Below are 17,074 nucleotides of genomic sequence, written 5' to 3' on the forward strand. Positions count from 1 at the left end.
GAGGATCATCACTGTCTGGATTTATTTTTTCTAGCTAGCCAGCAAGGAAAAGTTAGGTAACTTTTATTGCTATCTCAATTACTTTGATGTCCTTTTCAAAAACAGCCCTCGATTTCACCACGGACCTCTGTGATCTTACAGCCAGTCTTGTTTTCAACATAGCCTGTCTTTTAAGTGTCTTTATAAAAGAGTTGAAACTCAAGTGCCTTGTCACCCACATGCCCATTTCATTAGTTACTGTACAGACTCAGCTGTGGCTCTGGACACCTCCCCAGAGAGGAAAGCCAGGAAGCTGCATAGGCCACAGCCCCCCAGGAGGCCCAGCCCTCAAAATTCACAAAGAGGAGCTCAGGGTTGCCAGGCTTTGCCCTGGTGACTTCTGCAAACTGCACTTATTTCATTCTCCATGCTGGTACTGCCTTGGAGTGGGCTGGAGGAAGGGCGTGCCAGGTACATAACACAACAGCAGAAAAACACAGGCTCGAGTCGGGTAGGTGACTTAGCGGTTAAAGGTGCTTGCTTGCAAAGCCTACCAGCCTAAGTTTGGCTTAGGATCAAATCCCCAGTACCCATGTAAAGCCAGATGCACAAAGTGGTGCAGGTATCTGCAGTGCAAGAGGCTCTGGCATGCCCTCTCAGTATCATGGGGTCTGTGTCTGTCTCTCTCTCTCACCTCATAAACAAGTAAATAAAATACTTAAACTAAGAAGAGCTGGGCGTGGTGGCGCACGCCTTTAATCCTAGCACTTGGGAGGCAGAGGTAGTAGGATCACTGTGAGTTCAAGACCACTCTGACACTACATAGCAAATTTCAGGTCAGCCTGGGCTAGAGTGAGACCCTATCTCATGAAAAATTAAAAAATAAAATAAGAAGAAAAACGCAGGCTAGATGTTTATCTTCTGCCTGAATTTTGCTATAGTATCATAACTTTAGGCAACACTTCTATACTTACTGTCCCCTCTCAGTGACAGCATTTTACTAATGATCTCAGATGTTACCTTTTTCTTTTTTTTTACATTTTTCAAGGTAGATTCTCCCTGTAGCCCAGGCTGATCTGGAATTCACTATGCAGTCTCAGGCTAGCCTTGAAATCAGAGCAATCCTCCTACCCCTGCCTCCTGAGTGCTGGGACTAAAGGCATGTACCACCATGCCTGGTTTTTGGGGTTTTTTTTGGAGGTAGGATCTCACTCTAACCCAGATTGACCTGGAATTCACTACATATTCTTTGGCTGGCCTTGGATTCATAGCAATACTACTCCTGCCTCCCAAGTGCTGGGATTAAAGGCATATGCCACTATGCCTGGCCCTAAACATCTCATTTTTTAAATTTATTTATTTATTAATGAGAGAGTATGTATGGGTGCATTTTGCCACCTAGAAGGAACTCCAGATGCATGCTCAACTTTGTGCATCTGACTCTGTGGGGGTTTTGGGGAATTGAACCCTTGCCAGCAGGCATTGCAAACAAGTGCCTTTAACCACTGAGCCATCTCTCCAGCCCAAACATCCTCTTTTTAAAAATATACCCAGACACAGTGGCACAGTACTCAGGAGACTGAAATTCTGTCTTAAAACAACAAACAGGGTTGGGGAGATAGCTCATAGGGCAAGAGCACCTACTCCAAGCATGAGGGCCCAAGATTGCCTGAATTGGATTCCCCAAGTCCCATGTAAACAGCTGGGCATGGCCATACATGTAACCCCCGACCTGTGGGGAGCAGAGACCAGGCAATCACTCGGGTTCACGAAACCCACAGCTCTGCATTCAGAAAAAGACAAAGAAAAGGCAAGAAAATAAACAGATGAGTAACAGAACAAGGACACCCAGTGTTCTCCTCTGGCCTCCACATGCCAGCCAGTGCATCCACACATACACGTACATATGCCACACACACACACACACTCATCAGATGCAAGAAAATACCCCTAAAGAAAGCATCTAACAATATTAAAGCAAAGGTACCACCATTGTTAGCCAGTCCACAGGCCTTTATCAAGTATGGATTTTAGAGGATGCAGTAGTATTTCCCTCAAGCGTCTTAGTAATAATTTCAAGTCGCACTAAATATAGGAAATATCACACTTCATAACTACAACACGAGAAGTATAGATTTCCTGTGATTAGACTGTGACTATGGGCTTTAGAGCTGTGAGGGGACTGGGGAGGTTGGGGGAGGGGGGCTGGGGAGATAGCTCAGTTGGTTAAGTACAAGCACGGGAACCTGACTTCCACTGCCAGAAACCACATGTAAAAGAGCCAGGAACAGTATAACCCCAGCACTGGGGAGGCAGAGACTCCTTGGGGCTTGCTGTCCAACCACATGGGCCTAATTGGTAAACTCCAGGCCGATAAGAGACCTTGTCTCAAAATAAATATTTAAATAAATAATAAAAGTAGACGGCATTTCTGAGGATGACACACAAAATTGTCCTCTGACCTCTACATTCATGCACACAAGTGCATGTACACACACACGTACATCCACACACACGAAAATAAACAGCTGTCAGGGCTGGAGGGATGGTTCAGTGGTTAAGGCACTTGCCTACAAAGCCTAAGGGCCAGAGCTCCACTCCCCAGCACCCATGTAAAGCCAGATGTGCAAAGTAGCGAATGCATCTGGAATTCATTTGCAGCGGCTAGAGGGCCTGGTGTGCCCATTTTCTCTCTCTCACTCTCTCAAATAAATAAATATTTAAAAAATTTAAAAAAAGGGCTGGAGAGATGGCTTAGCTGTTAAGCGCTTGCCTGTGAAGCCTAAGGACCCTGTTCGAGGCTCGGTTCCCCAGGTCCCACGTTAGCCAGATGCACAAGGGGGCGCACGCGTCTGGAGTTCATTTGCAGAGGCTGGAAGCCCTGGCGTGCCCATTCTCTCTCTCCCTCTATCTGTCTTTCTCTCTGTGTCTGTCGCTCTCAAATAAATAAATAAAAATTTAAAAAAAAATTTAAAAAAATAGCTGTAAGAAGGTCCTACATGCAAAAAGTCCCAGAGGCTGGAGTAGCTCAATGTGGCCCTAAGGGGAACTTGGGAGCTGAGTGGTGGGCAACAGGCCGGCTATCTCCAAGTGCTTCCTGGGGACCCTGGCCCTTTGGGGAGTCACACCTCTTCTGGTTGGTCCTTACGTGGGCCCCTACCACCCTGGTTGTTCAGACTGACTGCCCAAGCTTTATGTAACAAAGGAAGCAGCAGATGACCTGTGAGGGAAACACACAAAAGGTCACAGGAAAGTGACTGGCTCAATGAACCGCATCGTTTTTCCTGAATTTAAGAGACAGGAACGTGTGCCAACAGCAGCAGACAAACACTGGTTGCAGCAAGTGAAGTCTGAGATAGCAGAAGCTAGGACCAACCAGGAACCTATAGGGAGCAGAGACAGGGCGAGCTGAGTGTCCTGACAGATGCGGCCCAACCTGACGCCGGAGCAGCGCGCTGGAGGTTTTGACAACATCTTGTTTCTGGTTTCATCCTCCCTGCACCTCCTTCCCTTCAAACTCCGAGACCCAGAGCGCAAGGGCTCAGCCCTGACTCCAGAGCCCCTGAATCAGAATTGCTAGGCATGGGCCAGGGCAGCAGCTTTAATCTGCTTGGTTTCAAAGCTCTGCTCAGGAGAACTGAACGAAGGCAGCCTGGTGTGGGCACTTCTGCTTCCTGCCACCTGAGAAAGCTTAGCAGTCACAGAGCTTCAATCTCGAAAATCATGCTCATTTCGTTTTCTCACTCTGTATCTTTAGACACTCACAAAATGACAGTTATTTGGAGGAAAAAAAAAAATATCACAACAGCCTAGGAGATCAGGTTCTTGTTTTTTGTTTGTTTTGAGATAGGGTCTTGCTGTAGCCCAGGCTGACCTGGAATTCACTCAGTCCCAGGCTGGCCTTGAACTCACAGCAATCCACCTGCCTCTGCCTTCCGAGAGCTGGCATTAAAGGTGCGTGCCACCACACCTTGCTCAGATTCTTTTAAGCAGTTTCTGAGCATCTATTCGTATTCAGTAACATACTGTAGCAACAGAGTTTACAAATGCATAAGCCCTTTGTTGAGGACTTGCTCAGTGCTGGCTACAGTGCTAGGTTCTTTAGACATAGGTGCTGGTTTATTACTCTGAGCACCCTGGAAGACAGACATTTGTTAATCCTAACTTAGAGGAGATCATACGTAAAATTCAAAGAGGTCAAGCCCGAAGTATAAAATCTTGTTAGGGATAAAGCAAGGACCTAAGTTCAGAACATTCTGACGTGGCAGGCTTCCAGGTCATCTCATCATGCTGGTTGGGTGCTTGTCTGAGCCACACAGATAGCTCCCTGGGGTGGGACAGGGACTATCATGTATTTTATAGATGGAGAGACAGATCGTGAAAGACCAAATTACACTGCCAACACAAGCCTGGACGATTTGAATCCATGGCTTCTGAGTTAAGCTGAGCTTTTTTGCACTGTGCTGATCCAATACATTGGCTAGGCAATGGTACATCTCCATGTGGGAAGAAGAATGAGTAACTCCACAACAACAGCAAAAATAAATAAATAAGAGGCCAGGCGTGGTGGCACATGCCTTTAATCCCAGCACTTGGGAGGCCGTGGTAGGAGGATCATTGTGAGTTTGAGGTCACCCTGAAACTACATAGTGAATTCCAGGTTAGCCTGGGCTAAAAGAAGACCCTATATTAAAAAACAGAAAATAAAGAAAGAAAGAATGAGTAATTCACTGACTCATTAACTGACCCCAATAATTGTTTCTAGACCTAACCCAGGTTTTAAAAACAAATCCTAAATATAGAAAAACAATTAAACTAGGAGTGCTAGAGAGATGGTTAGCAGTCAAGTGCACTGTCTATGTAAGCATCGAGGGCCTGAGGTGGCCTGGGACTGCCTGAGTTTGAATTTCCAGATCCCAGTGCACCTGTAACCCAGTGGGCAATGGAGACCAGAGAATCCCAGAGCCCTCTAAGCTCTGGAGTCAATAAAGAGACCCTAGCTCAGCTGGAGAGATGGCTTAGTGGTTAAGGAACTTGCTTGTGAAGACTAAGGACCCAGGTTCAATTCCCCAGAACCCATAAAAGCCAGATGTACATGGTGGCACATGCATCTGGAGTTTGTTTGCAGTGGCTAGAGGCCCTGGCTTGCCCACTTATTCTCTCAATCTCTCTAATAAATAAATAAAATTTAAAAAAAGAGAGACTCCAGCTTAAAACAAGACCCAGCACAAGAGCAATGAAACAGGGCACCATAGGCAAGCACCCCTCCACTGCAGGTCAGCATAGGGGCACCGCACCTTATGCACACATGCACACACGTTAAAAAATTAAGGCCAGCCAGGAGAGAGTCAGTCCCCAGACAGTCAGCGTGTCTAGTGCCAGAAGGTGCTACATGGGTGACTGGGGGAAATGACCAATATCTGTCCAAGCAACTCATGGTCTAACCTAATTAGCAACAAATAACCTGGTGTGATGCCCACACAAGTGCAATAGTGGCACACAGCCATGGTGGGGAACCAACTGCTCTTGATTTGGCTAACTGATCCCCTCAGCGGTACGAGACCCATAGCTGGAGCTGGGAAACAAGTCAGAACCATATCCAAACAGAAGCCCACTCTCCAATATCAAGCTACCATTAATCATGGGGTACAAGAGGGCCTACACCTATTAAACTCTCTATCCTCTCTATCAAAAAAGTAAGTGCTATCTCAATTTTACGGGTGCTAACTTACTCTCCATTGGAGAATCTGCTTCTCTTTTTCAGATAGATGCAGATCCTAAGGAGAGAGCTGCCCCAACATACCTCAAAAGGGGCCCCAATGAAACTAAAGAAAATTGGCGAAACAAGCAAAGGTGCTGTTTTCCTGATGAACTGGATACCAGCACAAAGGGGAAGGAGAGCAACACAGAGAACAATCAACTCCTACCAAATCAGAGAGCCAGAGCCTCAGAGGCCCCCAACACCTCAGCACTGAAGCAGACCAAAAATGAACCCAACATGGCTCACGGAAATTTTGCAGAAGAGGGAGTGGAAAGAATGTCAGAGTTACATGTTGGGTCATGATATGCAGAGACATTTATGGTACCAATAACTGTGGGCTAATTCCACAATGCATGACCCATTTACATCAACAAGGAGGATCCATTGGGAGGGGGTAGATCATGGATGAACCTAAACAATGGTACCAAACTGCCTGTATTTGCTGAAAAGAAAACTAATAAATTAAATTTAAAAAAAAAACATTAAGGCCAGGCGTGGTGGTGTGTGCCTTTAGTTCCAGCATTGCCTCAAAAAAACCTAAGCAGGAAACAATCCTCTTCGGTTTGTATTCCTTTACTTTCTGCCTTTTGGGGACAAAAATCCCCAGTGTAATGTCAAATTGTTTCACAGGCCCTCTCCCCACAAAATACTCCACACAGCTCCTAATTAAAATCTACAGACTCAATTAAATACATGATTTAATTCAGAATAGCTTTTGCTGTTTTCTCAGTTGCAGCAGTATCTACATGCTTGTAAGCAAGAGAAATGTATGTGTGCTGAGACCTTGTATTTACACAGCCAGAGAAAATGGGGGGGGGCAGGGGAGTCACAGAAGAATTATCAGTTCCAAGCGACTAAGAATCCTGTCCCCATTGTAAGTAACAGCCTCTTACAGATAGTTCTGTGTAATAGTAACATTTAGAATTCTCCTGTTGCTTGCAGAAAACTGCCAACCAGATGTATACAATCTTTATCCCAAAGGTTCACAAAACACATTTTCTTACGTCTCTTTGATAAAAGTCACAGATCCAGAGACAGGAGTCGTACCCAAAAACGAGGACAACAGGACTAAAAGCGTGTTGGTGTCTTCGTCTCCAAAGCATGATGAAGCATTTGTGACGTTTTCACTGACGTTCCACAAGGTCTTGCAAACCAAGCAGGCCAGCTGCCAGTCAGAAGGACCGAACTCTCTTAAACAATGCACAAGCCTGAGGGGAGAAAAGTTAGATGGCAACTGTTGCAGTCAGGTTCACACTGCTGGCAGAAATCACCCAACCGAGAGCAGCTTGTGGGGGGAAACAAGGTTTATTTTGGTTTATAGGCTTGTGGGGAAGCTCCACGATGGCAGGGGAAAACAATGGCATGAGCAGAGGGTAACATAAGGTGGACAGTAGCAACAGGAGAGTGTGCCAAACACTAGCAAGGGGAAGCTGGCTATAGCACCCATAAGCCCGCCCCCAACAATACACTGCCTCCAGAAGTCGTTAAATTTCCAAATCTCTATCAGTATTCAGAATGCCTAAGTTTATGGGAGACACCTGAATCAAATCACCACAGAGACGTTAGGCCTGTCTGAATCCATCTTCAAGCATCACATTTACCATTACGGCCCACAGTGTGGCATTCAATATGCATTATATCTAATTCAGTGATCCCTTAAATAAGTTCATACCTACAAATGTAATTGCCTACCGTGTTGTAATTACCCACTTCTGAAATTAGAGTCCAATAAGAACCTAAATTACCTCTATTTGCGCCAATTTGGAGCTTCCTCTGCTCCACTGAAATGAATGAAGGTGCCCAAACTCCCAGGAAACTGACCCCCCCCTCCGACTCCCAAGAGTCAGACTCCACGCCTTGAAACTTACTTTGTAATACCTCCGCCTTCCTTCAGGATGGCGCGCTTGTCTTTATCCACAGTGAGGTTGAGGAGAACCCCACAGGCAGAAAAACAAATGTCCTGATGTTTGGCATCCAGGAGTGCGATCATGAACTTGTGAACTGGAAGAGTAGAGGAGATGCAGACCTGTGAGAGCCCACGTCCCAGCTCTGGCTTGTTTTACAAATGGCAGGGGGAGGGGAGAGTGTAGCTTGCAAAACCTCTATTTATGTGTGGGTCCCATTCTTCCAAAGTCTCTATCCATCTTCCAGCAGGGGTTCTGTAACCCCCCCACTCCTGAGCCTGCTCTGGGCTCCTCATGCCCCCTGGCCCCATTACTACCATCCCCCACCCAGCAGCTCCCTCTCCAGGGCAGCAGTGGAGACCCTGCTGGGGGAGAGTGAACATTCATCTCTCCTGGTGGTTCTCAAGGGCCCTTGGGAATCTTTAGTACCAAGTCTTTCAATGCTCAGCCTGGGGCAGGGAAGTCAGCTGCTAACATGGTCTTTTCTGCAGCGTCCCACGGCTGGCGTGAGAGCAGAGGCTGCTGGATACCCACCTGGGACAAGGCAGGGCTTCAGGCGCCGGGATATCTCAGGATGGGGAAAACCAGTTACTCCCAGAGACAGAACTGGGAACGGTGTGGATTCCAGCCATTCCCATTTACGGCAGACCTGGGAGGTTGTCCCTGCTTTGGTCCCAGCTCTGCTGACTGGGTTGACAGTGAGCCTGGCAGAAGTCACACCACATGCACGTGTGTGCTGAGGACTACCAAGAACACTGGCCAAAATGTAAGCTGTCCTCTCAGGGGAGTGAGGTAAGAGGTGACAGTTTCTTGGTATTGTGACATTATCTTTCTAGATTTACTATCATATACATGAATAGTTTGTCTTGTTTTGTTCTTACTTCTTTATTTGTTTGAGAGAGAGAGAAAGAATGGGTACACCAGGGCCTCCAGCCGCTGCGAATGAACTCCAAACGCATGTGCCATCTTGTGCATCTGGTTTACGTGGGTCCTGGGGAATCAAACCTAGGTCCTCTGGCTTTGCAGGCAAGTGCCTTTAACCACTAAGCCATTGCTCCAGCCCTGTATTATTTTGAGACAGGGTCTTGTGTTTGTTTTGAGCCCCAGGCTGACCTCACATTTGCTATGTAGCCAAGAATAATATGAAACTTCGGATCCTCCTGCCTCCACCTCCAGAGTAGAAGGATTTAAGGCATGAGCCACCGCACCTGGTATTACACAGCACCCAGGATGGGACCCAGAGCTTTGGGCATGGTAGGCAAGCACTCTACCACTGTGTTGCATCTTCGCCCCTGGAGAGTTAAACTTTTAAAATGATCCTTCATACATAAAATATGTGACACATACAAAGTACGGTTGGTATAAACACTTGGGTACTTGCCAGTCTCCCAGTTTAATAAACAGAACATTGTGTTCCAAACAATATGTTGTATACCATAAACATACAATTCTTGTTTGTCAATTAAAGTAAATGAATAAAACATTGCAAACCCAACTTTATGTCTTTAGACATCTATTCCCCTCCAAAGATCTGTTTTAAATAAGGAGTCAAGATCAATGGTTAAAGAACTTACTTGCAAAGCCGGTTGGCTGAGGTTCAATTCCCCAGCACCCACATAAAGCTTGATGCAAAAGTGGTGCAAACATCTGGAATCCATTTATTGAACAAGAGACCTTGGTGTTTCCCCACCACCACCACACACATACAATTATGAGCGAGGGATAACAGACATTCTGAAATATGAAGGAAAATATCTCTTGAGGGCTGAAGAGATGGCTCAGTGGTTAAGGTGCTTGTCTGTAAAGCCTAAGGACCCAGGTTTGATTCCCCAGTACCCATGTAAAACCAGATGCACAAGGTGGTGCACAGAGGCCCTGGCATATCCATTCTCTTTCTCTCCAGCCCAACTAATATTTTTTATTTATTTGTTTGAGAGAGAGAGAGAGAGAGAGAGAGAGGGAGGGAGGGGGAGAGAGAGAGATAGAATGGGCATGCCAGGACCTCCAGCCACTGCAACCAAACTCCAGATGCATACACCCCCTTGTGCATCTGGCTTATGTGGGTCCTAGACAGTCAAACCCAGATCCTTTGGCTTTTCAGGAAAATGTCTTAACTACAAAGCCATCTTTCCAGCCCTAATATATATATATATAATTATATAATATTATATATATAATATATATATAAATATAAATATATACATATATAAAAGAAACAAGGTCTGGAGAGATGGCTTAATGGTTAAGGCACTTGCCTGCAAAGCCTAAGGTTCAATTCCCCAGTACCCACATAAGCCAGATACACATGGTGGCGCATGTGTCTGGAGTTCGTCTGCAGTGTCTGGATGCTCTGGCTCATGTGTTTGAATACCTGATCACTGGGAGGTGGGGGCAGGGGCTTGGGGTTTCATAGCCCACCTCTACCTGCTGTTCTCTGTTTACTATGCTGCAGTGTGTGACACCAGCTTTCCATTCCTGGCGTTCCTTCCATACCACAATGGATTCCACCCTCTGGAACTGTAAGCTAAAATATATTCCTTCCTTCCCCGAAGGTGCTTCTGGTCAGGTGTTGCATCCCAGCAAGAGGAAAATAGCTGATGCAGGGCTGGAGAGATGGCTTAGTGGTTAAGTAGTTGCCTGAAGCCTAAGGACCCCAGTTCGAGGCTCGGTTCCCCAGGATCCATGTAAGCCAGATAGATGCACAAGGTGGCACATACATCTGGAGTTCATTTGCAGTGACTGGAAGCCCTGGTGTGCCCATTCTCTTTCTCTCTCTCTGCCTCTTTCTCTCTCTGTCGCTCTCAAATAGATAATAAAACATAAACAAAAAAAATAGTTGATACAGCCTGATCGTTGGCAAGAAATGCCTGTGAGCCTCTGCCGTGAACTCACCATTGTTCTGCACGAGGAAATTGCAGATGTCGTGGTCCTGAGAGAGATTCCCAAAGACACGCACAGCCTCTAGGATTCCATCCATGTTGTCACTCACAAGAAGCCTTAGGAGCACTGGATTTGGCAAGCAGAGAAATAAAATCAGTAACATTCAATTTAAAGGCTCGTGGAATCCAATCTCATGCTGACTGCTTACATTTGTTAAGTGGTGCTAAAATACAAACTGTCAGGGATTTCCACAAGAACTAAGACACCAATATCCCCCATGTTCTAATGTCTCATATACGGGCGAGGCTCCCGGGGTCAATGGAGAGTCATGCCTACAGTTCTATGTTTCGGTAATAAAATCGAGACCTGTAAGTCCCCATGAAACCAAACCTGACTCTGAGCCTTACATTCAGCAACATACAGCTTCTTGTGTTGGATGAGGGAGCTCTTCACTTGGTAGAAGGACAGATTGTTGATGACTGCTGTGGTATTGATCACCAGCTCCTCACACTCACTCAGTGACTTCGATTCTGAAATCAAGCCATGAGGGGGGTCAGAGTTACCTTGCTGGGGGTGAACCAATGACACCATAGCCATAGCAACAGCCGTGGAGAAGCAAGACCAGAGGTACTGTTTGAGGTTTTATTTCCTAGAACATGTCTTCCACCGTTAAAACGGACCAGTGTAAGACATCACTTGAGGCCAGGCAGGAAGAATATAACTCAAACCCACAGCCTAGAGCTAGAAAAGTCTGGCCCTGGGTCTGTAGTAAATGGGCCAACACCAGAGACAGCTGCACTGCCTCTGACCCCACCCGCTGGCCCTGGTCTCGGGATCTCTCAGGGCAGTCAACCTCACATCCTGCCTGACCACAGAATGGGCCTGATGTCACTATTCATCCCTCACCATCAACGCTGCCTTCCAAAAACATAAGCTTTATCCCTCCTCACTCCCTCTATCACCCCAGTCCATCAGCTTTTCTGCCTCCATCAACACAATGATCTTTTGAAAGTTAAGTCAGATAACATTGATTTAGGCCACAACCCACCAGTAGCTCCATGTCACTTGACCCTCAGGCCCTCCCTGGGCTGTCCTGTCCTTACCTCCCTATCTGAATGTGGCATTCCAGCCCTCAGGACCAGGCACACACAAGCCTCCCGATCTCTTTGAACAGGTCAGTGGGGAGCCCTCCCCTGGCTGTCCCTTCTGCTGGAAGGTACTATTTCTTCTTTCTCTGTCTTCCACTTCCCATATTGCTCATGCCCCCTACTGGTTGCTTCCATCTCCCCTTTCCTTAACCAACATATTTAAAATAGCGTCTACAACTCTCTCTTCCCCTGTCCTTGCTTGAATCATCTCCACAGCACATGTGACCACCTGTCGTGAAATGGGCCACTGTTTATCTTCCAGCTCTAAGACGTTAGGTCCACGAGAACTTGGGATTTGACCGGTTTAGTCATTACTGCTTTCCCAGTGCTTAGAGCAGTGTCAGGCACATCACGGAAGCTCAATAAATACTTGAGGTCAAGGCCCTGGATATAAGCCTCAGTACCCTAAAAATAAGTAAGTAGTTGATGAATGAGAGAATGAACAAATGAGTGAACAGACTGTTAGCTACACACAAGCAGATGGGGCAGAGGGCAATTGTAGGTATGGAGCAGTTAGGGCCCTCCTGAAGAGTCCCAGATGACCGCACTGCGTAGACACAATGCGCTCGGTGTTGGGGGAAGGGCAGAAGAAACACTCGGGGTGACCCTAGGTTTCTGACTTTCATGACTGAGGGATTATTGCTGTAGTTTGGACAACTGTCTTCCAAAGGCCCGTGTGTTAAGGGCTTGGTCCTCAGCCTGCAATAATACATTGGGAGAGTGGTGGCGCCTGTCAGAGGTAGAGTCTAATGGGAGGAGGGGGAAGGGGTCTTGAGACCTTTGCCCCTCCTCTTTTCCTTTCCTGGAGAAAGACACCCCCCTTCCCCCTATCCCAAGGGCTCCCCCAAGGATAGGGCATGACAGCATGTGGGAAGAGGGTGCTGCTTGCAGCCAGGAAGAGACCCAGAAGCTGGCACTCTGATCAAGAACTTGTGTCTCCAGATGTGTGGGAAACACATTTCTGCTAATCACCCAATAGCTATGTTATTGAGGCGGACAGAACTAACTACTTCAGGGGGAAAGAGGAGACATGAAGGATGGGGGACATATAAGATAATGAAAGAACTGGAAGGGGAAAAGGAAGAAATGAGCTTTAATTGTGAGGACTGTCACAGGAAGACTGTGGGATTTGAATTCCTTATGGTTTGCTTAGCGAAGTTTTGCTCATTTGGTTGATGTAACTGTTTTGAGTTGTGATATAAATTTACCAAAAGTACAATTTAGTCAATGTTGGTAAGGATCTTGGTGACTACTTTTTTCTTTTTTTATTTATTTGAGAGACAGAAAGTGAGAGAGAGAGAGAGAGAGAGAGAGAGAGAGAGAGAATGGGCACACCAGGGCCTCTAGCCAGTGCAAACGAACTCCAGATGCATGTGCCCCCTGCTTGTGCATCTGGCTTACATGGGTCCTGGAGAGCCAAACCAGGATCCTTTGGTTTTGAGGCAAAAGCCTTAACCAGTAAGCTGTCTCTCCAGCCCATTCTTTCTTTTTGAAAATCTGGGTTTTGAGCTGGGTGTGGTGGTGCATGCCTTTAATCCCAGCACTCAGGAGACAGAGGTAGGAGGACCACCATGATTTCGAGGTCACCCTGAGACTACATAGTGAATAATTCCAGGCCAACCTGAGCTAGAGCAAGACCCTATCTAAAAGAAAAGAAAAAAAAAAACAAAACAAAACTGGATTATGGGAGAGATGGCCCAGTGATTAAAGACACTTGATTTCAAGGCTCACTGGCTTGGGTTCAGTTCCCCAGGGTTTTGTGCATGCTAGGCAAACCCTCTACCAACTGAATTATGTCCCCAACAGGGATTTGTTTTTTCCCCTTTACACAGCTAAGAAGATTCATTAAAGTGAACCAAACCCTCACCACAGCCCAGGCACCAAGCAGTCTGGAGCCGCCGCTCTCACCCAGCGTGGTCAACAGCAGTCCGACGACTCTCGGGTTGGCGGCCAGCGCAGGGCCGACGCGCGGGTGAATGGCCACGTTGGCCAGCACGCGGGTCAGCTTGATGAGCACCTCCTCCGCCTCCGAAGGCAGCCTCTGCGCGGCGGGCTGCTCGGCTCCAGTGTGGCCGGGCCCCTGGGAGCGCACGTCCAGCTGGTGGAACATCTGGAACAGCGTGAGCAGGGTTTCAATGCTCCCCTTCTCTCTGGAGAAATGCTCTCGAGCCTGGTTATTCTTTGCTGTCAGGTTGCCAAGAATGAAAACAATACGGATGACTAAATCCTGCAAGAAACGGACACAAAGAGTGATGCAATGAGAGCAAAGGAGCTGGAACGCGTTGCTGGAAAGAACAGTTACAATTCCATTTACTCACACCTTAATTAACAGTAAATGGGCGCACACCTGGCTTCTACAAGCTCTCCCAGTATTTGACTCCCAAGACAGGAAATAAATTGAGATAAGAGTAAAAGTGGCGGGTGGCAGTAAAATACAAACTGATTGACGTGATCAGCAGGGTCTGTTAGCGTCAGATCCTTCATCTGAAATTCTGGGTGGTGTTGGAGTCAGGTTCACATTGCTGGCAGAAAACACCCGACCAAGAGCAGCTTGTGGGGAGAAAAAGGTTTACAGACTCAAGGGGAATCTCCACGATGGCAGGGGGAAACGATGGCATGAGCAGAGGGTGGATGTCACCTCCTGGCCAACATCGGGTAGAAAACAGCGACAGGAAAGTGTGCCAAACACTGGCAAGGGGGAGCTGGCTATAACACCCATAAGCCCGCCCCCAACAATACACCGGCCCCAGGAGACATTAATTTCCAAATCGCCATCAGCTGGGAACCTAACATTCAGAACACCTAAGTTTATGGGAAACACCTGAATCAAGCCACCACAGTGGCTTTTTTTTTTTTCTTTTTCTATTTTGTTTTGAGGTAGGGTCTCGCTCTGGCTCAGGCTGACCTGGAATTCACTCTGTATCTCAGGGTGGCTTGGAACTTACAGTGATCCTCTTACCTATGCTTCCCAAGTGCTGGGATTAAAGGTGTGTGCCACCATGCCCAGCTTTCTTTTTCTTTTCTTTTTTTTTTTAATGAGAGAGAGAATTAGCGCACCAGGGCCTCCAGCCATTGTAATTGAACTCCAGAACACCTTGTGCAGATGTGTGACCTTGTGCATGCATCACCTTGCATGTCTGGCTTACATGGGATCTGAGGAGTCAAACATGCGTTCTTAGTCCTCACAGGCAAGTGCCTTAACTGCTAAGCCTTCTCTCTAGCCCCCTTTCTTCTTTACGATAAATTCCCTTTAGGGGGAAAAGGAAGGATGGTATGAGGGAATAATGATCATAGTATGTTAACTATACGTATAAAAGTCATCAATAAAAATTTTAAAACTATAAAGATTAATGCCCTGAGAAGCTAGTTGAGAGGGCTAAATGTGGCATGTAAATCTAAGTTTTTGTTTGTTTGGTTATTTGTCTTGGTTTTTTGAGGTAGGGCCTCACTCTGGCCCAGGCTGACCTGGAATTTACACTATAGTCTCAGGGTGGCCTCGAACTCACAGCAATCCTCCTACCTCTACCTACCAAGTGCTGGGATTAAAGGTGTGTGCTGCCATGCCTGGCTTTAAATCTAAGTTTTGACATTATCAGATTTCTTGAGCATCCAAATCTTTTACTGAAAATTCACTCCCATGGGCTGGAGAGATGGCTTAGTGGTTAAGCCCTTGCCTATGAAGCCTAAGGACCCCCGTTCAAGGCTCGATTCCCCAGGACCCACATTCGCCGGATGCACAAGGGGGTGCATGCATCCAGAGTTCATTTGCAGTGGCTGGTAGCCCTGGCGCGCCCATTCTCTCTCTCTATCTGCCTTTCTCTCCGTGTCTGTTGCTCTCAAATAAATAAATAAAAAATGAACAAAAAGTATTTAAAAGTTCAGCCCCTGTTGAAGCATTACACTACTACCACTCCCAATGGTAGACTGAATTCCAGCAGGGTTTCTTGATTTTAGCACTATTGCAATTTGCAGCAGGATATTTCTGGCTGCATGCCTCAGGGACTCCTCTTGCAGCCCAGGCTGGCCTGGAACTTGAGACCCTCCTGTCTCAGCCTCCCAAGTGCTCAAATGACAGGTGTACACCGGCAGGTTCCACTCATATGTATTTGCTGTGGGGGCCTCCTATGTACTGTCAGGTGATTAGAAACACCCGTGTCTTCTACTTACTAAAATTCTAGTGGTACCTCTCCAGATGTGACCATGAAGATGTCTAAATGAACCCTTGGGCGAAATCCTCCCCAGCTGAGAACCACTGTGTTACACAGGAACACCACATTAAAGCAGTGGGCCTGGGTGATGGCTTCATGAGTGACACTTCTATGACTGTTTGCTAAATTATACACAGATGTTAAGTACTTCTCTGTTCACAGGTCATATTTCAAAATGAAAAAAAAAATATTTTAAGAAGCCCAAGGTGAGAGCTAGGTGTGATGGCCCACATGAGCTCCAGGCCAGGCTGGGTCTGCGTAGCCTTTAACTTCACATATCCACATCAGAGAGAGAGAAAGAGGAGTAAGCTGGCCCTGAACACACAGTGGGCTCGACTAATAAACCTCAGGGGGCACCCCTACCAGCACACCTCCTCTGACAGGGCTCCACCAGTTGAGGAGCAGGTAGGAAGCTTAGCAACCACAATCACTTGACGTGATGGGAGACATCTTACTATCAAACCACCACAGCCTAGAACGGGGAGGAACCCTGTCTAAAAAATTCAAATGAACAAACAAAAAACCCAAGCTGAGAACAGTGTTACATTAAAGACATAAAAGCAACTATGGTGCCACTGGGCATGGTGGCATAGGTTTGTAATCTCAGCAATAGGCAAAGGAGGGTCAAGAGTTCAAGGTTATCCTCAACGTGAGCTTGTATATGAAAACATTTCTCTAAAAACAAAACAAAAAGCAGTTCTTGTTTTAATGTGACAACAGTGTGCAGATGAATGAAGTCAGGTCTTGGCTGTAGTGAAGTAAGGAGGGTCCATTGGGAAGAGGAGAGGATAAGGGAATTCCTCCTATGGGCCATGGATGGTGGGGGTGATGATTACTGTGATCCTTGGCTGCACAAAAGCTATAAAGGCCCCATAGCTGGTGAGATGGGGCAGGATTTGAAGCCTGAGTTTCTCAAGCTCTTGAGGCCTCTCCACATCCAGCCCTGTCTCCCACAGAGAGACATTTAGTTTATCATTTAGTTTCTCTCCTCTGCCTTGTTAGCTTGCAGAACAGTTAGGGGCTGTCCACACCAGAAGAAATTATCACTAGCCTCACCTTATTGATCAAAATAGGCGTCATAGCAGCCCTAAAGAAACAGGACAAGGCTAGAGAGATTGCTCAGTGGTTAAGGGCTCTTGCTTGCAAAGCCCGATGGCCTGGGTTCGGTTCCCCAGTACCCATGTAAAGCCAGAT

At 46.7% G+C, this 17,074-nt stretch overlaps 1 protein-coding gene across 1 annotated transcript in view; it reads right to left on the bottom strand.

Annotated features, from left to right (window-relative positions):
- The window catches only part of Armc2 (armadillo repeat containing 2), a 144,783-nt gene that overhangs the window by 7,194 nt on the left and 120,515 nt on the right, over positions 1-17,074 (bottom strand). Inside the window, exons 12-16 of the mRNA XM_045154897.1 lie at positions 13,581-13,899; positions 10,932-11,054; positions 10,537-10,650; positions 7,609-7,741; positions 6,788-6,948 (exon numbers count right to left, since the gene is read on the bottom strand). Coding sequence (XP_045010832.1) covers positions 6,788-6,948; positions 7,609-7,741; positions 10,537-10,650; positions 10,932-11,054; positions 13,581-13,899 — 850 coding nt within the window. The remainder of the gene's footprint in view (positions 1-6,787; positions 6,949-7,608; positions 7,742-10,536; positions 10,651-10,931; positions 11,055-13,580; positions 13,900-17,074) is intronic.

Source organism: Jaculus jaculus, chromosome 7, assembly GCF_020740685.1.
Source record: "Jaculus jaculus isolate mJacJac1 chromosome 7, mJacJac1.mat.Y.cur, whole genome shotgun sequence".
NCBI lineage: Eukaryota > Metazoa > Chordata > Mammalia > Rodentia > Dipodidae > Jaculus > Jaculus jaculus.